General features: G+C 33.4%; 1 protein-coding gene across 1 annotated transcript; it reads right to left on the reverse strand.

Moving 5' to 3' along the window:
* Nucleotides 1–3,956: 3,956 nt before the first annotated feature.
* Nucleotides 3,957–13,890, reverse strand: LOC147067350 (uncharacterized). The gene is made up of 9 exons (XM_085953583.1): nucleotides 12,515–13,890; nucleotides 11,027–11,156; nucleotides 9,894–10,016; nucleotides 9,032–9,341; nucleotides 8,677–8,956; nucleotides 7,632–7,715; nucleotides 7,457–7,540; nucleotides 6,540–6,644; nucleotides 3,957–4,026 (listed from the first exon to the last, which is right to left on the reverse strand). The coding sequence occupies exons 1-9, from the start codon at nucleotides 13,888–13,890 to the stop codon at nucleotides 3,957–3,959; spliced, it is 2,562 nt and encodes an 853-aa protein (XP_085809709.1).
* Nucleotides 13,891–26,857: the final 12,967 nt, after the last annotated feature.

Genomic DNA, 26,857 nt, shown 5'->3' on the forward strand with positions numbered 1-26,857 from the left:
TTTTTCTTAATTATATAATATGCATGTAAAAGTATGTAACCACAATTGTATTTTTCCAAAAATTACAGTTTTAGTTCATGTATTTACCTTCCTAAGGTTTCCTATTTCATTAAAAAAGTAAGCATCATAATAGCTTTACCAGGTACGGGTATTCATATCAAATGATATGTTATCTAAAGACGGAATTTCATGACCAGCGGACTTGAGAATTAATGTACCAATAACTGTGTATTCGTTCATAAGTGGATAATAAAATGTTCCTATGGATGGTGTTTTTGGAAAATTTCCTTGCTCATGTCGTGAATTTGATAATCGGTGAGAAAATACAAGGGGGCAGCATATTTGTACAAGTTGAGAATAGCTGAGGATAAATATTTGCCAAGTACAACACTCGTGGGTCACCGTCGATTAACTGAGGTTTGCTGTAATATGTTATTCGTAATATAAAACAAATATATACGAGTATATAAAGGAGTGTTCTGACGAAACTAGTTTTGCTGATCAATTAAAATCTAGTCGATTTTTTCACACGTTTCAGCGAATATCGAACGAATAGTTTAAATAAAATACCACTGGCGTAGTTGTTCGTTATACCCGCTGTATATTTTTGAGTAAAGTTATTAAAGTGAGAGAATGTAACAAAACATGTGCAAAATATAGTGTTTGGGTTAGGCAACGAATTTTAAGAAGAAATACATTAGGCACCTGAAAAAACCTGCTGTGGAGAATGTAAAAGAATATAGAAATCATTTAACAATGTTTGAATAAAAGTTCGTAGAGTTTGTTTCTATAATTAGGGCCAAAAATCGAAAAAAAATACAATTGTGTGAAAAGCAATCCCAGCAAATCTAAAGTAACAATTAATAACTTTAAGGTATTTGGCAACAGGAAATTCATTCAGTATACTGACGAAGTACCTATAGGAAAATACAATTCAAAATTATTATGTAACCCGTTTTTTTTTTATAAACAATTATGTTTTTGGTATAGATTCAAAAAAATCAAAAAACCTTTTCTGACCACTTTAAAGTCAAAAATTTTTATTATCATATTATTTATTAAGTACATAGGGAATTTTTCTTGATAGAAATTTGTCACACGGTCATTTTCGTTCGATTTTAGTTGATCAACAAAAATCGAATCGTTAGAACGCGCTTTCAGAAATATTCTACATAGTATATTAAATTACAGCTCTTTAAAATGGCATACATTTAAAATGTTTTCAATCATATTATCTAATACACTCCATAGCTGGATGAATACATCCCCAATTTTGAAAAATAGAACAACGCCAGAAAATTTCACTGGAAAAGAAATATCTTCAAAGAAATTTATACTACTCTCACAGTGAGCTATCAAACGATATCCATGAACTAAACCCCTTACATAATCACACCATTTTGTCTGATCTTGACAGGTCGACTGTTATTTTTTAATTCAAAACATCTCACAAAAAGTCATCCAACAATATTATAAATAGCTGCATTTAAATTATTTTAACATCTTCAACTGTTATTTTATTATTATTTAGTACTGAATATACAGAGCATTTTTTAAGAATGTTAAATTCTTATTGCGTATTTTTAGTTATCTTGGAAACTTATTTTCGTACCTATCACAAATAATTGCATCAAGTGAATAAAGCAATACATCGTCACCACTTTTCTCTAGTAATTAATGTACATCGACTGTTTTGTATAATATGAATAATTTATATTATATTATAATATGTAGGTGGTGTTGGTTTATCTATACATACTAGCATAATACGTATTTCTTATCTGAAATAAGTATAATCTGTTGAATGTATGAACATCACAATATATACCTATATATTGAGGTTCAAACTAGAACTGGACTCATTCGTAAATTGTATTGTACATTAAAATAAGATAGAACTGGTGTGATGAAGTGTAAATTTAATAACATCTTATATCTTAAAATGGGTAAACAATATGAATGCATTATAATGTGCCTACCAAAGTGCAAACTATGCGATTTGAGGTGAACAGTGGAATATTGTAATTATGCAGGTAAGTACTTAATTTTAACTATGTATCTCATAACGTGAATTTAGGTACTTACTTTATTATACATTAGTAAGTAACTATTTAATATTTAGGTACATGAAAACATATATTGTTTAATATTAAATATTTGATTTTGTTTAAACTAAGCCTTTTGTGCAATATTTCTTATCGCAAAACAGAAAGCAAGACATGTCATATTAATAACATCGAACTGAGGGTAGGATGGAATTTAATTGAATTTAAAATCTAATTGAATTAAATTTTGTATTATTCGATTTCAGTACTTTTTGCGACCCTCAAGACCCTGCGACGGCATTTTCAGGCACTATTCACTAATGGCAAATGCACAAGAACAGTGTTTGGAGATAGCGAAAGACAAAACTGGGATTGCAAAGAAATATAAAATAGTACAAAACTTAAATCATTTAGAACACGACATGATATTATTTTTTATCCATTACATTTTTTTGATATAGGTCGGTCTAAAACTTCTAGGTACATAATAATATTACAAACATCATTATTTTAGTAAACGATAAACATATTGTATCTTGTTTGTAATAACCAATTTGTTTCTTGGAATTTTTAATATTTACATATTTTCTATGTAGGTATAAAATTCTATTTTAAGACGTCGTATTTATGTTATGTTATAATACATTGTGGCCCACCAGGAAAACTTAGACTCCATACCATACTCTGTTTCATCGTCTTCATATTTGGCGCTACAGTCCTCGGGTGAATATTGGGTCGTTTCAAGCAGACTACTCGTGTTTTCTCTTCTTCTCTAATTGATGATTTTCAGTGCTAACTAGGAGGGTGACACCATGCCATCGACGTCGTGGTTTTCCCGCACTTCGTTCTACTTCCAGTATCATGAGGTAGTTCGCCAGTGCTTGATCGTCTTGATCGAATATTGTATATTATGTCCACTGACAGCAACCATTTAAAGCACAGCTTAAACTATGTTCGGTCTAATTTTCACTTATTGTAGATGTGTTTCAAACAATAAGAAATGAAAAGGTACAAAAATATTAAAGAAATTCTTATATGAATTTCAGAATAATAACATATTAGATTTTTATAGCCAGTATCTCGCGATGATTGATTTATTTTGAGTAACCTTATCATATTATTTCATGTTTTCCATGCCGGAAGAAAATTTTATGTTAGATCTTTTTTCTTACCATGTTCAGGTGTGAGACCTGTTTTTTTTTATTTTTTGCCCTTCTAATCGACTATTCCAAAGAAACAAAGGTAGGCGTCCAGTTTCGGATATCTTTGTTAGATTTATATCAAAATTTTATTCCATACAACTTCTCTTCTTCTTATTTTTTTAGCCTTTCCAATTTTTTTCCACCCTGCGAGCTTTTCTTTGCAAAAAATCTGTCCAGTACCACACTCGTGACCGTTTTTTTAAAAACTTTAATCTCATAAAAAGTTTTCCACCCTAATTGCAAATCAAATGTCCAATGGCACATTCTGCAAATGGGTGGTGAATATAATATTGACTTTATATCTCGATTTTGATTTGGCGATCAAATAATTTATGTCTTTAAATTCTCGACGAGTTGATTGAAATGCGTGCCGGGAAGAAATCACTAACCGACCGCACGAGCGGTCTTCTTGATGAAATCGTATCGTATGGTAAGCCTAATAATTAATAAGTGACACCTTTTCAGGTTTATATTTTTAATATAACTGGAAAGGATTTCTCGTAAGATAATAATATACGGGACGGGTGGAAACACACGGAGAGTGTGTATTTAGGGATATACTGATGCGTTGTGTATTGTAATTATGTATGTACACATTCAAAATAATTCCATCTATCCATAGTCACTTCAAAAGGATGTATTGGCAGTGGATGAATAATGTTATTTAAAAGTAGACGGCCGCCAAATGTCCGTAAGGGTGGCTATACTGTCATCCAAGCATCGCTGCATTGTTGCCATGGACACGCATATGACGATTTAAATTTCCTGATTGCGAAAACCTGTGAAAAACAAATTTTAAATTGATTAAAATACAATGAAAAACAGCATCGCACGGTGGTACCAAATAACAGATTTCACAAAAAAATAACTTCATTGTTTAGATCATGGGTGGGCATACCAAGGCCCGCGGGCAGCATGCAGCCCGCTGGGTGTCAACTTGTGGCCCGTGGACCAGTGAGAAAATAAAAATAATATCAAATGCTGTCCGCTAGATGTGCTAATTTCGCAAATTGAGATTCGATATTGGCTCAAGATTTTAAAAAGCACCGTGTGCTTTTTGCTGCATTTGCAACGCCATTTACAAATGGAACATTGTGAAATATTTTGCGATGAACAGTTAAAGGAGAAATTCCATCAGGTTGGTTTAGAAGAGTTTTACAAAACATATTTGGATAAGGAGAAATATCCTGCATTTTACAAAGATGCTCTAATGATGACTTCGCTATTTGGAAACACTTACACGTGTGAACAGCTTTTTAATTGGATGAAGCATATCAAATCCCGAGTGAGAACACAAATCACTGATGTGCATTTGGAAAACTGTTTGCGTGTAGGAACAACCTCACTCGATATCGATATTGATGCACTTAGTTCTGCCACACAAAATCAAACTTATCACTAAAATTTATGATTTTTATATTATTTTGTTTATTTTTTATTATTTAAAAAAAGCATAATCTAATAAATATGTTTGATTCTCATTTTTGTTTTATTTTATTAATATATATTTATTTTTTGTTTTGTAAAATAAAAAAAAATCGGTTGTGCGGCCCGGTAGGAAATCTCATTTTTAGAATCTGGCCCGGTGCTGAAAAGGTTGGCCACCCATGGTTTAGATAGATTAGTTTTTTGGTTAGTGATCAATCATGCTTTAAAAGAAATATTATAATGAGAAGTTTACAGTTTATAGTGATGCAAACTGATGAGATAAATTATAAATATTACAATATAGGTAGATAACAAATAATAATTTGTATCTAAGCTATAACTAAGGATCCAAATAATGTTTACGTGAATTTATTGTTAAAGAACACATAGTTAGAAAATATATAATAACTATGTTAGAATAATATAAGGCGTACGTAATACAATTTCCGCGAAGATTCAGTATTAACTAAAAAGCAAAATATACTATTTAATACTGAATGCAAGAATGCGAGTCTATTTATCGGTGCTTGTAAGCGTTAATAAGATTGTAAGAAAATTATTGTGCTACGGTGTAGATGTAGCTACGTCGTAGATACATACATACGGCGTAGAATGTCTACGGTGTAGAGCCCATATGCGCAAAATAAAAATACATACTTTGAAGAAGTTTAATAATTAAATTTATAACAGCCCAGTTTTCTTATATGTTACATATTTTTCATAAAACAATTTTTGATATCGTAGTACTGGCAGAGGAAAAATATACGTTCTTATTAAAATGCAATTCTTAACTAGTATTAAACATTTATTTACTCAAAATCGATTATACAGACCAGTATTTCTTCAAGGTAGCAGGATATTATGGTTTTCAATCATACAGTTGAAATTTTCGCGGCGCGAAATTTTAATATCATTTGAATGAATTTATTATCGGACGTGTTCGATTCCCTAATATTTCCGTTTTAGATCAAGCATGGCAAAAGCATGCCGTGTAGATTTTTTCAAAATTAGATAGTAGAGCTGGTATTGAAACAATTTCATTGCTACGAGATAAATATCTTGAGAACATTTTCTTATAAAATAATACGCTGAATTGGCAAATACACAGATCTAGTTTCAATTGTAGATACCTCTACTTAATTGTAACAAAATATAATAAAGCTACTCTAGTAGATAGTCATTGTCTATATTCTGTTTTTAAATTGTGAGTCGTGACAACAAACTGCATTCTATCAATTTTTTACATATAATACGTTATTCCAAATTTGATTCTGAAACCACCTTCATTATATTGTACAAAAAATATGGTTTATTTTACATATTGTTCATATTCATATTAAAAACTATTTATAAATCCATATTTAGTGACATTTTTTTTTATTAAAATGTTTATTTATTATTCGCAGATAATAATATATTGCTACGGGTATATCGATAAAGAAATATATCTTTACTGATTGTTTAGTAATTTGTTCAAACGCCGATAAATAAATCAGTTTTTTTAGATTAATTAAATTTAAGAAATACGATTTTAGATAATTCACGTATCCACTAAACTTTTGCAAACAAAAATCTAACTTTGTCTTTGTGTCACATAAAAATGGTCTGTATGTCGTTTATTAACACGTGTTCCATAGGTTCAAAATCTATGGTATGTGGGTAAAATGAGTGTTGAAAAAATCAATTGAGTGAGAATCGTTAATCACCTTTATTGACGTGATAATTCTCAAAGAAAAAATAAATATGAACACTAAATATATTACATAATATTAAGTTGGTAAATAAATAATAATACATAAATGAAAACATTCGAATCAATTATGAAAGTATTTTGTTTATTTTTTAGAAGTAATTATGTAATTACCTGAGCAAACACAATTTGCACTGATAAGGCTTCTCTCCTGAATGTATTCTCAAATGTTTTGTTAGTGTTGAGCTGTCTGAGAACGCCTTCTTGCAAGCTCGGCATCTGTAGTATCACAAAAATGAATTTTTTACTTATCACACGTGTAAAAGGGGAGAAAAACAAATATTTTCTTTTTCACTCCGCAATTATCTTACCTTTCTATATGATTAATATTATACTTCTAAAGCAGACCTACACGGTCAATATTACTGACAATAATACTGAGATTATAATGATTTATACAATGTACAATTTTTTTTTTTAATTTACTGATATTTTATATAATTAATTAATGTCATCAGGAAGCACTGATAAATAGTATATTATTATATTATAAAGTGGATGAAAAAGTGACTAAGAAACAAGAAATTTATACTCATCTCACTATATTATATAATATGATCTCAGGTTATCGCATATCCTACGGTGGTTCAAATATTCGAACATTCGTCAGTTCGTTCCATCACTCCACCATTCCACACGACCAGTTTTACAGTCAATATTTTATAGAACTGATAGTAATACTGATCATGAAAATAAGGGGTAGTTTAAAAGTATTGGCTGTAATAATAGCCGTTCATTTAACCCTGAATAAAATAATATACTGAAACATTTCATTTTAAAATGCCATGATCACTCATAAGCGGAGGACAGTGACATTTTTTTAATACGAGGACTGGTTGTTAGCTATCCGTCTAAACTAAACCATTGAATTTTTGCACTGCATCAAATACAGATTTAAAAAAAAACAACAACATACATCTTTTAGACAAACCGCGGGACCAACGCGCGACTCACGGCTTCAGAGACGGCCGTACCTACTATTAACTCGGCTAACGTGGGTGCTAAAACTGAAACATTTACGATTTTTTTACCTGTAGGGTCTTTCTCCAGAATGTGTTCTCATATGTGTTGTAACACTGGAGCTTTGACTGAATCTCCGGTCACAAATTGGGCATCTAGAAACACGACAAGGAACTATTAGTAATTTACTATGAAAATTATATTGTTAAAGTTTTTACAATATATTTTAGATAATTACATATTTACCTAAACGGCTTTTGCCCGGTGTGAGTTCTGACGTGTGCCGTTAGGTTGGCTGCCTGGGAGAAGCTTTTGTTGCAATCGGGGCATCTAAAAAAATAGCCCAAATTTCAAATATTGTTATTCATGCTATATTTACTTATTGATGAAACTATGACATTTGTACAGAATAAAGTAAGTTATCTATAATATCACCGTGTGCCGCTATTGGGATCATAAAACAAAAATAAACATTGAAAGTATTATAATTAAGTCACCCCCTATAAGGCACGGGGAAGCTTTCATCCAATAGTGAATCGACCCGGGTGATGATATTATTACATTATTAGATTCGAGAATTTTTGAAATCAAAAATATTTGTTTTCTCGACAACTCCAGATTTGTTTTTTGATTTCTATTTAAGGATTTCTCGAGATTCTCGAGAAATTGTCATTATCTCCACTTGTCGCTTTTTTTCTTTATTGTTCAAAGGATAGATCAGTGACCCGGACAGTGAAAATATAGGATGTTCGACTCCCACTTGGCCAAGCTTTTTCTAGGGTTGTTATAATATTATGTAATAATGTTTTATGAGTTATTTAAAAATTATGTATTTTAAAAACCAAATATAATTTTGGATCGTAAATGGCTAGTAAGCACAAAGAAACGTTAAATTATTAGGTAGGTACGTGATGTAGGTACCTAAAGAGAAAACGACTGTAAGTACGTGAATGTTTTAATGATATCACTAAAAATATTTTAAATATTTTGATAAATTATGATAAAAATTTGACGTGTAAATACGTGGATACCGTATGCGCTGACTGATTTCAGAGTTCTGATGATATTACTAATAATTAAGAAACTTTTAAATAACATTTATGAGTTTAATTTAATGGATTTAATTTGCGCGAACAGTTTGACGTTAATTTATGTATTTGTTTTTTAGGAGTGGGGACACTTAAAATTTTACCTGTATGAGCCACCACAAAGTGAAAGAAACGCAAATATAGTAAACCAAAGTAAATGATGAATAAATAATTAATAAGATAATATATAATAAATATTTCACCTATAAGGTCTCTCTCCTGAATGGGTTCGTAGATGTGTTTTGAGCGTACTGGGTCTTGCATATGTTTTCCCACAAATCCTACACAAATTAGGCTTCTGCTCATCATCAGAACCAGAACAGCCACTGAGAGAGCCGACTTGAACCTTACCACCACCCATAGAAACCCCGTTCTGTAGATTCCCAATGCCATTACCCAAGCTTGGGTAACCTAAACTGTGCGCGTTCAAATGATTCTGGCCTTGACTACCGAGGATCTGATAAGTTGGACCTAATGTATTTCCTCCAAGGTGATGATGATCGCCGCTCAATTGGAGTTTAGTTGCCGACCTCGTTTTCAATTGATTTGAATTACAGCTTCCAAAATTTAAAGATGGCGGTTTCTGTCCCAAGCTCGTATTCAATGGACCATAATTTGGCTGTACGGATTTCTGGGAAAATATATTGTAGTTTTGTAAGTTCTGCTGCGGTTTTTGGTTTGAAGATATTTGAATTGGTTTGAACGAAGATGTGGCTGTGATTAAAGGGTCTGATTGGTTTGGTGTTCGAAAATCTGCCGTGAAAGAGTACGTCGCTGATCCTGGATAAGGCGTCGGGCTTATTACTCCCTGATTTTGGGAGTACATCACGTTCATGGGGGACGTTGAAGGGTTTTGACCCCACTGCATCTAAAATGGAAGAATACACACTTTTTAAAAGACGTCGAAATGGTATTTAAAATTACTTACACATATATATACTAAACGAGAATGTTAAGTTATCCCAGGGGCTCCCGACTTTATTTTCAACAGGAGCACATTTATATGCCATTCACATGCCAAAAATCGAATAGCAGGCATTTTTTTCCAATAAAACTTACCGAACGTACACATAATATAATACTACATATTATTACATATTTGACAAATAAATAATATTCATTTTTTTTAACAATTCCTAGTCAATAACTCTGATTAACGAAGATTTAAATCTTTGACGTTTTAAATCTAAAAAAATGACGTCTTATTTTAAGCCCCGATTGTATTTTATATAGTAGAAGTAAAAGTGATATATCATGATTCATGGAAGATAAAACAATACACATTTCAATATTTTTAGTTTATTTGAGAAGAAGAGGAAATAAATACAATATGACGCCACGACCACATTTAGATAATGTACAATACCATTTATCGTTACAAAGTTATCCTAGTGTTAATAAAATAATAAAAAAAAATCACCTGAGGACACATCTGGTCGGGTGGATATCCGTGCATGGTCATGTTCATGGATACATTGACGCTCATTGTGGGAAAGACACTTGGACCGCAGGGGTCATAGCATCCTGCTCCTCCCATCACCATCTGTTATGGAGTAAAAACAATGTAACACAACGGACGCGTAATTTAATAATATATCAGTTTGAATTTAAATGACACCGTCATCAAAATACTTTTATTAAAGTAATAGGTATACTCAAAAAAATCTATCAAGCATCTATTCTGTCTGCTATAAAAATATTTCAAAAGCTAATATGATTCTCTTCGTATTATTTACTTCATTACTGAAGATGGAAATTATTGCAATTTTATTCTACTTTGACGAGGGATCCTGTGCTGATTTGATCGCTTCGTCCACTGATACTCCAGTTACCGTCTTGATTATATCGCCCTGGATGACGCACACCTTCGTGACTTTCATCCTTTGATGATGCTAATCTCTAAAGGAAACCAAATTATCTTAATATGAAGAAAAGAAAAAATCTTTGGTTTTGGCGGTTCCTCAAAATGCCGGCATTCAGGGCCAGATTTGGAGAATTTTGGAGCCCTAGGAATCATAACTCCGGGGTCTTCTGAAATTTGTATGTTTATGGTAACCATATTTTATTAGAAATAATAATGGACTACTAATTAGGTATATTGTCGAAGTCGAAGTAGACATTTTCCCTTCACAATTAAAATTAACATTTTCCTTTCAGAATCTGATGTTTATCGTATCAATCTATATTATGAAATATCATTTTAGACTCCTATCTTCAAAATTATACTACTTCCGACAAAAATACTACGAAATTTACAGTCGGGGCGTGTTTTGTTTTTTAAATTATACAAAATTTTTTGAAAAAAATTATAAATAATTTCATTATTATTATATCTAAGACAAGACCCTACAAATAATACCGAAATTACCGCGGCCGTCGCACCATGAAAAATAATCAGTTTTCTTGTCGACTTCCGAAATATGTTGATAGCCGAAGAGGTAATATAATAAAAAAAGATCCAGATTATCTCGTCCATTTAGATGGAAAATAGTGTTTCGATTTATTTATTAAAAACTATGGTTCGATGGTAAATATAAAATAATTATTTATCACCTGAGGATGCAGTGATAGATCTTGTTGGCTGTAAGATCCTCCTAGTTCAGCTCCGGGATGGACCACTGCGTGTTTTAAAGACAGTAATACGTCTGCCACTTCATGAGGCTGTTTTTCTTTAAGTTCGCCCCTGTAAATATAAATAAGATCAATAATCGATCTGAACGCGAGCCGATGACGTTATTGGTAATTGTAAAATGAATGGTTTCTAAGGGTAAATCACAAGTGTTACTCCTGGATACACTTTTATAGATAGGAGGTTCTTTTAATTTTCTACAAGTTCGCCATATATTTATTAAAATGACCAATTACACCAACATGGTCAAGAATGTTTCAAATGAGTTAAATATAATGACTGATTGATGAAGCATTTTTTATTTTCCATTTTTAAATTGAATACATTTACTGGACCGTGTTGCGGTGGATTAACCATGGTAAAAAACGGAACTTTATAAAAATCCATTTTCTTAATATGAATTTTGATACAAATATATTTTAATTTGTAACCGTAAAGCAGCACCGCCAGAATAATAGTGTCGAATATGTGGCATTTGGCCTTACGAAGGCTCAGAGCAACCGTATACTGAGCTTTGAGAACAGCTGATGTTTGCGACGCATACTGGGTGTGCGGTGATATGACTTTAGTACTAATGAGGAGATAAGAGAACGAACCAAGTAGCTTCTCATCACGCTGAGAGTCAAGAAGCGACGTTAGACCTGGCTCGGCCACAGGAACACGTATTGAGAAGACTTTATACTCGGGGGGGGTTCTCATAGTCATCCTGATAATAGTCTGACTATCGTAAGGATCTCTAAAGCCAGATGGGTATAAGAAGATAAATCAGACGGAGAAAGATCCCTCCGGAAAATGAGGGTTTTCAAATAAAAGCTATGGCGGACAATAATAAAATTATAGTCCCGAGTTCAATATGACAATGTTCTGAAGAATCTCCTTAAATAAAACCTGTCCAAAATTAACATGCTTGTCTGTCTAATTCTGACGGTCATCACCATATTTCCTAGATGTACACCACATATCTCTTGACCAAAACTATTATAGATCTTTTATAATAACAGCACCAACAAAAACGAATTCTTTTAAAGAATTTCTTCACATATTATTTATTGAATAATAAGTAAAAAATATATTTTTTCGGTCCTAAGTTTAGTATCGCTCGGTGTATGAGTCTCTACAGAGTAGAGGTTATATAAACAGACATTTTTTCATACAGCACGTTTGCTAACCATTCTCACAAGCCATTGGGCACTTGTACTGTATCAAACAAATATTTAACATTTTTTGTATTTTAATCAGTCGCGAACTCGAACCCGCGACCCACGGCTTCATAGACAACTACTCTGTCAGCAAGGCCACCGTAGGATGTGAATAATGCCGGTGGGTAAATAATTATAGATGATCTTCTAATCATATTACCGGTATATTATATAAAATGTTAACTGTCGTTATAATAAAAGTGAAATACTTACTTGTAATTTCCCGAACATGGTGAGAACGGGAAAAGACTTGGCAGAGGGTCAAGATCGAGAGGTGGCAAAGAAAATGATCCCATGTCGTCAGGGGCCCAGCAACCGTTCGCGGGCCCCACACCACCTGCGCCGCCACCCAGCGCTGCTGAGCACTCCAAACTTCCCTCGCAGTCCGTCAGCCGTCCGCCGCAGTCTTCCAAGCGTTCGTCACAATTCACTAACCTGTCCTCGCACTCCACTAAATGTTCGTTATGGTGCGTCAGTGTGTCATCACAATCAACCAGATGGCTATCACAATTTGGTAATCTATCATCACAATCAATGAGCCTATCATCAGTGTGTGTTAATCTTCCGTCGCATTCTGGTAGACGATCATCACAACCGGTCAATCTGCCATCACAGTCTATTAAACGCTCGTTGCGGTGGCGTAGTCTTACGTCACAATTTGTTAACCTACCATCACATCCTATCAAATGGGTATCACTGTTCGTAAGTTGGTCATCGGTTGGTCTATCGTCACAGTCTGGAAGTTGGTTATCATAAGTTCCGAGTCGACTGTCACACCCAGTTATGCGTTCATCACAATTGCTAAGTCGTCCACTGCAATCTACTAATCGATCATCACAGTTTGTTAATCTGCCTTCGAGGTTGACTAAGCGATCATCATTGTTGCGAAAATCGTCATCGCATTCCACTAAATTATCTTCACAATCTCCTAGTCTGCGGTCACATTCATTTGACGGAATATTACAACTTGTTAAATTTCCATGACAATCGACGAAGCGACCGTCACAATTTTCTAATTGTTTTCCACAATCCACTAACCGATCAGGAAATCTTCCATCACGGTCCACATAACGAATGTCACAATTCTGTAATCTTTCATCACAGTTTCCTAAGCGATCATCACAACTTGATAATCTTTCATCATAATTCACTAAGCGTTCATCGCAATTTGTTAATCTTCCTTCACAATCTACTAATCGGCCGTCGCAGACTCCGAGTTGATTATCACAGTTGGTTAACCGGCCTTCGCAGTCCACTAACCGTTCATCGCAATCGGCGAATCCTCGAGAGCAGTCTACGAGGCGTTCGTCACATTCTTCCAAACCATTGTTGCAATTGTCTAAATCTCCATTGATGGTATTTATACCAGGCCCGCAGCCGAGGTGGCAGTCTCTCAACGATCCTAATCCAGCATTGCAAGAGCCGCAATCTTGAAGTGATCCACTACAACACAAAACTCCGTCGGTGACCGTATCGCAATCCGTCGGGAATCCGTTTATACTCGCATTGAAACCAGCTGCGGTGTTAAATGCAGAATACTCCAGAGACAGCCCGTACTGCGGATTATTCGGAATATAACAGGACTCCATTTTGAATCGGGGAGTATTTATATGAAAATTCTAAAATAACTCAACCCTCTGTTATTGGTTATGAAGATGAAATCGGGCAGTGATTCGCGAAGGGGAAAATATTATATCTGGAAAAATTACGCTAGAGAGAGGCTGCGAATTGTCAATAGTCTCTTTTCGCCTCGTGCTTTGGCGTGTTTTCCATCTCACTCGTTGGCGCTTCTTTGAACCCGGCGGCGCCATCTTGAGGGGTGGTTTTTCCCGCCAACATCCCACGCAAGGCGAAAAGCTATTCCAGAGTTTCCCTTCGAGCCTGCAATGTCTGAAACAAGAACGACAGGGATGGGTGATTTATATGTAATAGTTTAAATGGGACGGAATTGAAAATAACAACATTTCACAACCATAGAAAACAATGTTGATGTAATGATCTGAATCGCAAGAAAATCTAAATTTAAGTCTACCTACGTCATTTGCAATTAGTTAACATCTAAGACAATAAATTATTAACAGTGAATTAACGTGAAGTAAATCAGAATTTTCGCAAGATGATTTTATTCTTTTTAATGAAATACTTCGGTAAACTTTATGGCAATCACCCAGTCTAAGCTTAATGATAATTCGACAGATATTTTTGTGAAATAACAATCTTAAAAAACATTTGACGCTTACCACGAATATATTTTTGAAATTACATTATTCCCGCTTACCCGAAATATTGATTTACCTTTCTAGCACCACAAACATACGGATTTACAATAAATAAATAAATATACACTATATAAGGCAGGTACTGTTTTTACACCTAGGGTGTAGGTAATACTTTTTTTTTAAATTCTGAATCGTTTCCAACCTATACAAAAATAAGCGTATGAAAGTAACCAATACTAAATTCATCGATGTGTATTTGTAGGCATACAATACACATATAATTATAAAATATATTATTATCAAAATCATCAATGAGAAATTTGGCATAATACGTTTATCTGAAAATATCTGACAAATTATTGTGTATTATTATTGATTTATCATATAGCCCTGTCTACATTCGGATATTTTTCGTTTTCCGGTTAAACCGGTTTCAAAATGACCGTTTTTCGTAATGGAAGTGCTAGTGCACGTAGCTCCATCACCGATGGATTTATGTTCAACATCAACAACGTCAGTGTTTCCAATCGAATGATTCTGCGAAAGATGTGTAATAGTAAATAATTATACATTATTTTACACCAAAAATACTATACTTTTGAAGGATTCAATTACGTATCGCGGCCATAACAAAAAAATGCACATATTATTATGCAAATTGCAAGATTGCATGTATGGATGAAAAAAAATCTGCGACACGTTCATTCACGCGACAATTGGACTGTGCGATATCTGCGCCTGCGCAGGAGAACGATAGTGGTGAACCTGTCGGTAAAAAAAACTAACTACACCGCGCAGAGACTCATTTTGAGGTTCACCGATTTTCACGACCTGTCAAATAGTACCATACAATGACAACATCGCGTCTCGCTTACCCTTGAAGAATGAGATTGGCGAGACAGTCAGAACTTTTACGTGTAAACAGTTATTATTGCGATAGTTTAAATTACACATTATTTGTACAAGTAAATAAATGCACGTGTACAGGCGTTATTACTTCATATATGAAAAATATCTGGAAAGATTAAGGTCATAGCACAATATGAGATAAATAAATAATACCATATTATACCTACTTGATTTTCAAAGGTTAGCCAAAGTATCTTTCTGAATACCTACCCTGTGGTCAAACACCACCAGCTTCTAACAATCAGAGGAACACAGGGCCATGTATCTATTCTGCATGCCAGTCCCGGTCTCACGAGAGATTTTTGTAGCCGTATTTTTTCTGGATACATAATTGTTGTGATTTAATTAGTTTTAGTAGACCCTATACGCACCTACTAGCGATGCATACTGAGTATACGCACACAGAAATATTCTACTGGAAAGTTCATTTCGAAAAATTATCCAAAATATTTTATTATTGATTTTTAAGGTAGCGGTTGGGGGCGGGGTTAAAAAACTCTAGCAAGTGCCACCGATTTTCGCATCTCCCTTGCCAAAACCTCCCACGCTTTTCCGGGTACATACCCCATACCCAGTGATCTCCAAATCTCAGATCTCCACCGGTCTTCCCTACGATTCTCAGTAATGGGTCCTGAAGAAGAAAATGAAGAAGAAGCAATATTTCATATATATAAAAATATATAGTAGTACTTAAGATTAAGACGGTACTTCAGTGAAACGGCAAATAATATATATACTATAGGTGCGACGAAATTTTGGACTCGCTGGCAATCGGAGAGCGAACGTCGAGCTGTGAACACGTCAATTTGTTTCGTGATGGCGACGGGGGTATTAATTCTTAAATCGTGTAAAGATGACTAAAAAACGTTACGCATTTACTTGAAAAAGAAAGCATGTCAATGAATATATTATTATTGTTACTAATAGAACAATAAACAGAACATTAAATGGACGCATGTTGGATTTATATGACAAATTATATTTCGTTCGGCACGCGTCATTTGCACAATCCGCGCATCGCCTAGCCACGATCTTTTTGGACCGGGCCTCAACTGATGTATAGCCTTAATTATTTATATTTGCAAAATTATCTTATGCATGTGTAGAAGCAGATCATTGTCCCCGTATTTAAACAGTTATGCAGGAATTTCGTCGTTGCTTGGGGATTTATTGTGTTTCAATTTATGTATCGTTCTGCGTACATATTATATTGTAGATACTAGATAGGTACCTACCTAGGTGTTTCCGTTTGATCATGTTTCCAATTTATTATTGTAAATATTTGTGACCCTTCGTTTCCGTGATTATTTTATTGGTGTTCAGAGGTTGTCGGAAATTTAAGGCCATTCCATTGGATAATGTAGTCATAATTTCAAGCTTATTTTGAAATGTTCAAAAAGTGAATAAGCAGTTTCCGTAATAATAAAAGCATTTATATCACAGTGAAGGGTGTACCTGAATATCCTGCAGTTTGGCACAGCTAATAATTATTATGAGATTAGTAAGCAGGTACTTCAATCTATATTATTTCTAGCTTATATACTCAGCTTCGTTTGGGGGTTTCCTTGGTGTTTGTGTATTTTACCACGTTTTTATTAGCTCGTATTCTTGTTTGTCCAGTACATTTTTTTTTTGTTTGTCCAAATCTTGCAATCGATTTTTAACTAACTTTCCGATTAGATAGACATTTGAAACTTTTAGAATATTCAGAACACGATTATAATGCATTCTTTTAATACTTTTAGCCATATTTAAGCATAATTGAATTCATTTTCAGTTAATTCTGTTTTGTATGTTTCGGAAAATATTCGTAAAAAGTAAAACACTATTATTGGTTGCTAAGGGGGTCCTAGCAACTAAATTATTAGTGCGTTAATAGATAACACAATCCCAAATTATTTTGGATGTCATCCCAAAAAAATTTGGGATTGTCTTAAATCTCTAAGAAGGTTTTGGGTAAAATGATATAATTAATTTAATGGAATGAACGGCAATATTTTAACGAAAATCACTCGCAAGTGTGGTAATATTAAATTATTATCAATTAAGGTAAGTACCTACTCGAATATCATACTAGAAAAATGCCTTAAATTCGTTAACAATCTTATTTTTTTCCATTTTCTTTGTGTTTGGAATGTGAGAGATTCTTGAAATTTTGAGAATATCTTCATCCATCATTCTTCTTTCTTTCTTTCTTTCTTTCGTGTCCGATCCTAATAGGATCATATATGATTCACAGAGTGTAGGTTTTTATTAACAGATTTTTGTTTTTTTATGAGAAATGGATATAAGCCATTTGCTCAATCTACTAGGTCCATACTCTGACTCCAAACACAAATCAAAAAACAATACCTATGTGTTTTGCTAACCCCAGGATTCGAACCTGGGACCCAAAATATTATAGTAGTATTAAGAGTAGGCATGATTGTAAAAATGTAGATATCATTATCGGTGAATTCCGAATTCAAATCGATATGTATTTAATATCGAATAATCTATTAAGACAATAATTTGTTGTTTCATTTCCAAGTTTAGGTACCGATTAATGAAGGAATACAGAATTAAGTAAATGTCTATAAATTCAAATACATACTTATTGATAATCTATAGAAAACTTCAAAAGTTTCTATCTCGGGAATCAAACCACAATTTTTGTTTGCGTTGATCTAGGTTTTAGTCAAGTGATCGTAAAATTTTCAGCCCTCTAGAGCAGTGCTAATGAGTCGCGACTCCCTGGGAGGGCCGCAAAATTTATCAGAAGAACTTCACATATTTAGAGATGTGTTCGGTGCATAAAGTTATAAGGATCAAAAGTACAATTATTGGATAAGAACGCCATTTGCTAAATCTTTAAATATGGTATTATTACGTGTGTAGCTCAATGAGAATTGGTTGGTATCAGATCAGATATTTCGTTTGAAGTGGAATTTAATGAAAAAAATATTCCTAAATTTTGGATAAGGCGACAGCAGAAATATCCGTCTATTGAAATAGCAGCATTGGTACCCATTCTTTTGCAACAACAGCATTTTCGTCATTGCCCATAATACATAATAAACACAGGCCATGCTTTTTAATGAAGACATCTGAAGATTCCCTGCGAATTACGATGTTTAACATGAAAGCTGATATTGATTTATTATGTAAAAACATGCAATCACACCACTCTCGTTAATTTGTTTTTGTTAGTTTCACATACAGTATTTTTTCTTATTTTATTTTGTTTAAGATAAATAAATATATGTGTACAGTAATAATTAAAGCCAGATAAAGTTTTTGATAACCAAATTATCGACTGAGTACGGCCGTATTTTTTACGGCTGCTTACGTAATTATATCGAGAGGAAAAATGTATTTTTGTAAATAAGCATTTCAATATTGAAACCAAAAATTTATTAATAAGAAGGTTCCACGATAATTTTACATATTACATTCCGCTAAATCACAGCTCACGATGTGCTGTCTTACCAGAAAAAATATGCATTAAGCATAAATATAGCATTGCAATAAAAAATAACGCGTTGTTTGTGGAGCATGGCTTATTCAATTGTATTTATTTTTAGTTACATGATGGGATTCTAGGAAAGAGATACATTGATATTTTTACTAAGCAGCTGCGTTGGTTGTTGGAATTTATGGTCTCTAAATCAGTCGGTGTCTCGGGCGTCTAAGTCCCTAAATCAGTCACCGAAAAAGTAGACATTTTTATCTTTATCATTCATGCCAATAAAGACTGTACACAAGTAATGAGAAATCCGCAGCTCGAGGACTACATGAGGCCCCAGAAAGTTTTTTTTATAATAAAGAATGAAAAGATTGTATTGTTTTAAAAAATAGTCGTTTGGATAATTATGCGAAAAAAAATTACCCATGTAAATTAATGCGACCCTCAAAAACATTTTAGCGCTTAAAGTGGTTCTCGTGAAAAAATGTTGTTTATCACTGGTGTATACATTCGTATATATTCAAAATGTTGCGTTTATGATGATTACAAACGTAACCCAGTTTATTCAATGTGATATTACATAGTTTGGAATACTTGTCCGAAAAACATTTGTACCCATAACCACGGCAATCTGATAATAAAATTATTGTTTGACTGAAAATGATCGAATTGCCAAAAATATACTTGGTGTTTTATTGAAGTAAATTGTAAGCATATAAGTAATAAAAAATAATCTAAAAAAAACTTTCTAAGAAGACATAATTATATAGGATAAATTTAACGATATTATAATATGATGACAGAATTTCATAAAAAAAGTGATAAGTATATACCTTCTTCAAAAATTATTAAAAGCTACCTACATAATATTATAATAATGGTGGTATTGTGGAACATTGAAAAGAATATATCAATGGTCTGGGTTAAGACATTTTGTAACATTTGTAAAAATTACATAATTACTGAGTAGGTATATGCATGGCCCCAACAAAGGGGGGGGGGGGGGTGACAGGGCTCTAGTCTGGGGGCCCGGGCTTAGAGGGGGCCCGGCGTGGCAAACCGACCAGTTAAATGAGTAAAACACACACCACAAATTTGCTCGAAGAGTAAAAATGTCTTCCTAACTGATTATTAATATTTAAAAATATGTGGCTGTGCGATGTAATTTGATGTGACATGATGATTGATATAATTAAATGATAATTCACGCATAGAATTTTGTGTGTTTCCTGGCGAATATATGGCGAAGGGTACCATGTTACTTGGGTACCACAAAATGAGGTCGCGATCAGTGCTTCATAATATTATGTTGAGCGCCGACAACTCAATAAATCAACTGGATTTATTAAAAAAATCGGTAAAAATACTCGGAATACCCTTAACCCTGGGGTTCCGTGGAAATTTCTTGCGGAACACTGCTGTGAATAATCACACTGTCCTTAACCTTAGCGATAGGTAGGGGGGCCCGCCATAGATTCTGGCCTGGGGGCCCGCTTTAGGATGTGGGGGCCATGGGTATATTTATGAAATCCTTAGGCCTTTCGCTCAAGAGAATACTCAAAAAAGACGAGACTGAAACTAAAATTCCATCCAGTATCTAGCTAATGTATTTCAATGGCGTCTCGCCCACAGTAAGACTGGAATCTCTCTAAAAGTGGGTGTTATTTGATTGAATTTGAATACATCAATTAATTCTTATAAGTTCAATTCAATTCAATTCATTTATTTTTTAACATATTGTGGACATTACAAATTATAAGTTTAAGACGTTCACAACATGACATTTAGAAACAAAGATATATAAATATAACAGTATTACATAAAAAAAAGAGATATATCAGTAGATGAATTAGATAGGTACAAGGAAGTACACCGGATGAGCTAAGCAGACCCTATTTTAAGATTTTATAAAACAACATCCACCTAAACTCATTCTCACGTAGGTGGAATATATCAACACCCGAAGCAATTTCGTTGAACATAGTTATCACTCTCCCAATTGGCATTACCAGTGGCAGGTTGGTTCTGCACCTTGGGAGAATAAACAACTGGTGGTCTCTATTTCTAAGATAGTTATCAGGGACACACAGGTCAACACTGCCCAGAATGGCAGAGTTCTCATTTATACCTTGTATAAGTCGAAAAAAATACGTAGCTAAATAAAGATTTCTTCTAAATTGCAGACTGCAGTATGTAAGCATGCCTAAGAGAAAGTCAGTTGGATAAAGCCACGGATAGTATCCATACAACCTCAAGTAAAGGAGTCTCAAGAATTTCTTCTGTACCCTCTCCACCATAAGGCCATACTTCAACTGGTGCGGTGCCCAAACAATAGACCCACTCTCAAGTCTGCTTCGAACTAAAGAATTAAATAAAAGTTTTAATACCGTAACATCTGAAAAGACCCGGGAAGTACGCATGACGAAGCCCAACATTTTAAGCGCTTTGTTACAAATGGTAACTATATGGCTAATAAATGTCAGTTTACTCTCAAACGTAATGCCAAGATCCCTTACAGATGATATTCGTGACAGAACTCTGCCATGCATCGAGTATTGGAAAAACAACACTTTTGAGGCTCTGGTAAACGATAAAAGAGTAGGTACCTACTGCCTATCGTTTGTTCTATGGTGAGCTCTTTCGATATGGCTCTACTTTGATATGCCTTACCATTAAATTATGTGCCTAGATGCGCCTTATTATTTATGGATTTTCATAATAATCGACGTATAATTATAATTGTGTGAAAAATAAAATGACTACAAACTTTTAATCTGCCCCTGAAGTCTAGACTGCCAGAATCATTTTCTATGTTTTTTTGTTCTTTTGTACTAACAGATAAATACAGGTGAAAGCGACATACAATAATTAATGAACTCTACCTGCATTGTAATAAGAGTGAATTTCCGAACTGTGTTAATTTGTATAAGTGGATATGTACGTCATTTTTATTTTTTGCAAAATAAAAGAAAATAATTGTATTTTATAGAGGTTATTAAGAGAATTTTTACCTATGTCCTATAGGAACATATTGTATATACATAATTAAAACTGATCTATATCTATATTGCAATAAGGGTGGTTCTAATAGATTTTTGTCAGGTGTCCCTTTTTGGAAAAAGTGCTCATTTTTATGTTCTGATTTTGTAAGGAATGGTGTATCCTGTAGTGATTTCCATTCTCAAGTGATCTAGGGTTTCCTAACTTTGAGTCGTAACTGTAAACATACTTACAGGTATACATACCTATATAAATTTAATAATTAGAATAGACTTTGACACTCCAACTTCTTTAGACATAAACAATAAATGGTGTGGGAGTACTTACAAAAATATTATTTCCGAAAATATTTACCGAGCGGTCTTTTGTCTGGGATTCATAAAACGTAAGATCAGTGATACTATTTTTGGCGTGATAAAAAACATAACATATTTTCGTTAAAGAAGTTTGAATTAAATCTTGTGTAACAAAATGAGATTTTAATTCGATTGTATTTTTATCGCAAAAGTAATTATATATGAATGACAATGAGGTGGTAATAATAGTATTATTCAAAGTAACGAGAAATGGTTGGTTAAAAAAAACTCGTTTACATTTTTCGTAGAATTTCCCCCGTCAGTTTACAAAACGTAAAATGGCTTCTCGTTTCTTGGCAACACTACACGAAAACGCGGGAACTGCTGAAATGGCTGCATACGCGTGTTCCAAATTGGTTTGAAACCAAGAAACTGACTTTGAAATTTCAAAAGTATATTTCTTTTATTTTTAAAGACAATATTAGAAGCCATAATATCAGGAATAACTTTTGAAACAGAATACTCCCATTTTAATTAGTTTTGAAATGGATTTCTTTAAATGTAACTCAATTGATTAATATTTATCGTTCATGGAGTTAATTGGGATATTTGGAGTTCATTATTCAATCATTTTATTGTAATCGTTATTTCTGATTACCGCGTTCATATTTTTGCTCGATGTCGTCAAAGTTTGTAATACTTCAATGAGTCTAAAAGAAACTGGTTTATCGCTTATCATATCAATGGTAACCATGAATTATTTTTTTATTTATTGAAAAACATACTTACCTAGTATTTTCCGTCATTGACTAATCTATAATATTTTACCTCAAAAATAAATACATGCCCAAAATAGCAAATGAAACATCTAAAATAAGGACATGTCAATTTTAAACATCTATTTTATCACTAAACGTAAATTCTTTTGGTTACGCATCCTCCATAAGAAGCTCAATGTTTAAGCCGTCGGTGATCTGATCATAGATAAGATACTTGATCTGATACGACTGACCCAGAATAGGGAGATGTATCTCAATTTATTTGCCAACCTTCGATAGAATATGAATATATCACTAAAAGAAGAAGATTGTACATATTATGTTCCGACTTTACAACCAATAACGGTGCGAGCGTAACAATACGAGGTGACAAGTGAAAATTCGAAAAGAGCACTCCAAAATACAAAACAATGTAAAGTATCAAACTCTCGTAAAACTTTTTAGGTAAAACCCCTTTATAGCACGAAACGTCAGAACACCATAAGGCGATACCTCTGCTTACCAGAGGCACCTAGCGGAAAAATACGAAGCCTGCAATTTGAGACATTTTTTTGATAATTTACATAAACTAGTTATATTAACTAGCTGAGCCAGCTGGCTCTCGCCAGTCTGTCTCGCTAGGTCTTGCAGACGGCTTGGCGGTATTGTATATTAATATAATTGTGAAGTATGCATAAACGGCGCCATAGTTTTCCCTTCGGGATGGATTTTCATTTACGTCAGACATTTTGACATTTCGCTGATTTGTCAGTTTTACGATTTGCATCTCGTCACTGCCAATGCAAATTTGGAGTCATATGCGTAGTCTATTCTGGAGTCAGGCCTTCACAATATCACCTTGACACACAATGACACCACTTTAGGCTGCTAGGCCTAGCAGAACAGTTGACAATCGCCGATTGCTATCAATGACATATTAATCTTAATACAATATATGTGTAGGTATGTGCATTTAAATATGATAAATAATTATACATCTCATTCATTCGAATATACAGCAATATTATGTGATTATCATAAAAAGCGACCCATTATATCCAAATATTAATCTCTTTCGGGTCCTATTTACATAATAGAAAAAGGTTAGCAGCATAAAAAATAAATTTAAACATTGTTTTGTTTCATTGTCTATAAAAAATAAATGTATATAAAAAATAGAATAATATTTACAAATCAAATTTTGAATTCAAAATTAACCTTAGCCAATATAGTTTCCCGGTGCGGGACATTCATATTGAGACAAATGTTAATAAATAATAAAGCAATACATATTATATCTGAGAGGAATAGACCAATTCTGATACAAACAGGAATTTATAAAACCTAAAAAAGTGGAATCAGCTTAAAGAGGCCTTCATTCAGCAGTGGATTGATACAGGTTGATGACGATATAAATAGGTAGGTATATAAAATCACAAATTTAAAAAAAAAATATGGCAGTTTATGTGACTAAGAAGAGTAGAATTAGGTTGGGATAACCTTCATCCAGCAGTGGATTGATCTTGGTTGATGATGATAATGACGATATTATTAATGGGTAAATATAATATCAGCAATTTTGATAAATATAGCAATTCATATGATCGACAGAAATACAAACAAATTAGAAAGGCGTTCATCCATCAGTGGATTGATTCAGGCTCATGATTCTAATGGCAATATAAATAGATATAATATAATATCACTAATATTGATACATACAGCAATTCAAATGACATAAAGGAGTAGAATCAGGCTAGGGAGGCCTTTATCCAGCAGTGGATTGGTTCAGGTCGATGATGATAAAGACGATAGAAATAGGTATAATATCACAAAGTCGTTAAACCTATAGTAGTAGAATCAGGTAGCGGAACCCTTCATCCAGCAGTGGATTGATTGTGGTTGATGATGGTGATATGAATATGTCGATAAATATAATATCACCGATTTTGATAAATACAGCAATTCATATGACAGAAAGGAGTATAATCAGGCTATGGGAGGCCTTTATCTAGCAGTGGATTGGTTCAGGTCAATGATGATAAGGATGATAGAAATAGGTATAATATCACAAATTCGTTAAACCGATAGTCGTAGAATCACGTTGCGGAACCCTTCGTCCAGCAGTGGATTGATGATGATGATGAAATTCAAGACTATCAAGAATACAATCAACGTAGAGAGGCCGTCATCCAGCAGTGGATTTATTCAGACTCGTGATAAAAATGGCATTATAAATATAGATAGTATAATATCACTGATTTTCATGTGTAAGTAAGGAGTAGAATAAGGCTGAGGAGGCTTTCATACAGCAGTGGATAGGTCCAGATTGATGATGATAAGGATGGTAAAAATAGGTAGATATTATACAATATCACAAATTTTGTCAACTATAACAATTCGTATTAATTTATTTCATTGTTTGCAATGGCAACTATATGACTATATCTATGGAAATTAGTAGCCTAGGTAATTATTCAATAAAAAATAGTGCGTAAACAGCCATAAAGAAGTATTTAAAAAAAAATCAAATTTGTTATTAATTAATAGAAAACCATCTTGATTGATATTGATTATTTATGGCTGCTAATAGAAATGCCACATTTTTTCGATTAATTCTGCAAATTCTAAATTTGAATTCTGACACGTCAAATGAAAACGTTCGCAAAAGAAAACAAATGACAATCATCAGTCTATTAGTTTGACAGATAAAAAGCAGTGACATGGTTTTAGATTATATTTTCGTAGTAATTAGTGAGGAAAGATGTATTTATTTCTAGTTAAAACTCAATAGTGCGCCAATGTGCTACTTACAGATTTGAATAGATTTGTGGAATATTAATTCTGATTTCTGAAATTTCGATTAAACAGAAAGTATTAAGCGACATTATAATCAATTTGCGGTAGATAGACAGTAAAGTAGCGAAAATGTATGGTGACGGGTGTAAAACACGATTTAAAAATGATTTTATCTGTGATTGTGTCGAGTTTTATCAGATTGTGCCCGATTCAAATGGAAGTAGATTCGGGACTCCAAAAATTGAAGTGAATTCCTTTAATAATCAACAAAGTGGTATTTAAATAAAAAAGTTGACGTATTTTCCAAAATCTCTTAGGATAATAATATATAGGAGACTAGCTGAGCCAGCTGGCTCTCGCCAGTCTGTCTCGCTAGGTCTTGCAGACAGCTTTTCGTCATAGTGACTTGGTGATGGATTTTAATATAAAAATTGTAAAGCGTATATAGACGGCGCCATAGTTTTCCCTTCGGGATGGATTTTCATTCACGTCAGATAATTGAAAATTTATCTGATTTGTCAGTTTTACGATCTGCATGTCGTCACTGCCAATACAAATTTGGAGTCATGTGCGTAGTCTATTCTGGAGTCTGGCCTTCTGAATATCGTCTGACACCATTTCAGGCTGCTAGGCTTAGCAGAACAGCTGGCAATCGCCGATTGCTACCACTGTCATTTTAATTTTAATACAATATATGTATAGGTATGTGCATTTAAATATGATAAATAATTATACATCTCAATCGTGATTATCATAAATAGCGATCCAATATAACGCGAATATTAATCTCTTTCGGGTCCCATTTACATAATAGAAAAAGGTTAGCAGCATAAAAAATAAATTTAAACATTATTTTGTTTCATTGTCTATAAAAAATAAATGCTTGGAGCCATAGAATAATATTTTAAAAATCATATTTTGATTTAAAAATTAACCTTAAACAATATGGTTTCCCGGTGCGGGACATTCATATCGAGACAAATGTTAATAAAAAATGAAGCAAAACATATTATATCTGATAAAAATAGGAATTTATAAGGCCTAAAGATGTGGAATCAGCTTAAAGAGGCCTTCATACAGCAGTGGATTGATACAGGTTGATGACGATAATGACGATATAAATGGGTAGG

The sequence above is a fragment of the Rhyacophila brunnea genome, unplaced genomic scaffold (assembly GCF_057557595.1).
Source record: "Rhyacophila brunnea isolate RB1 unplaced genomic scaffold, BYU_Rbru_1.0 scaffold_4, whole genome shotgun sequence".
In the NCBI taxonomy this organism is placed as follows: domain Eukaryota; kingdom Metazoa; phylum Arthropoda; class Insecta; order Trichoptera; family Rhyacophilidae; genus Rhyacophila; species Rhyacophila brunnea.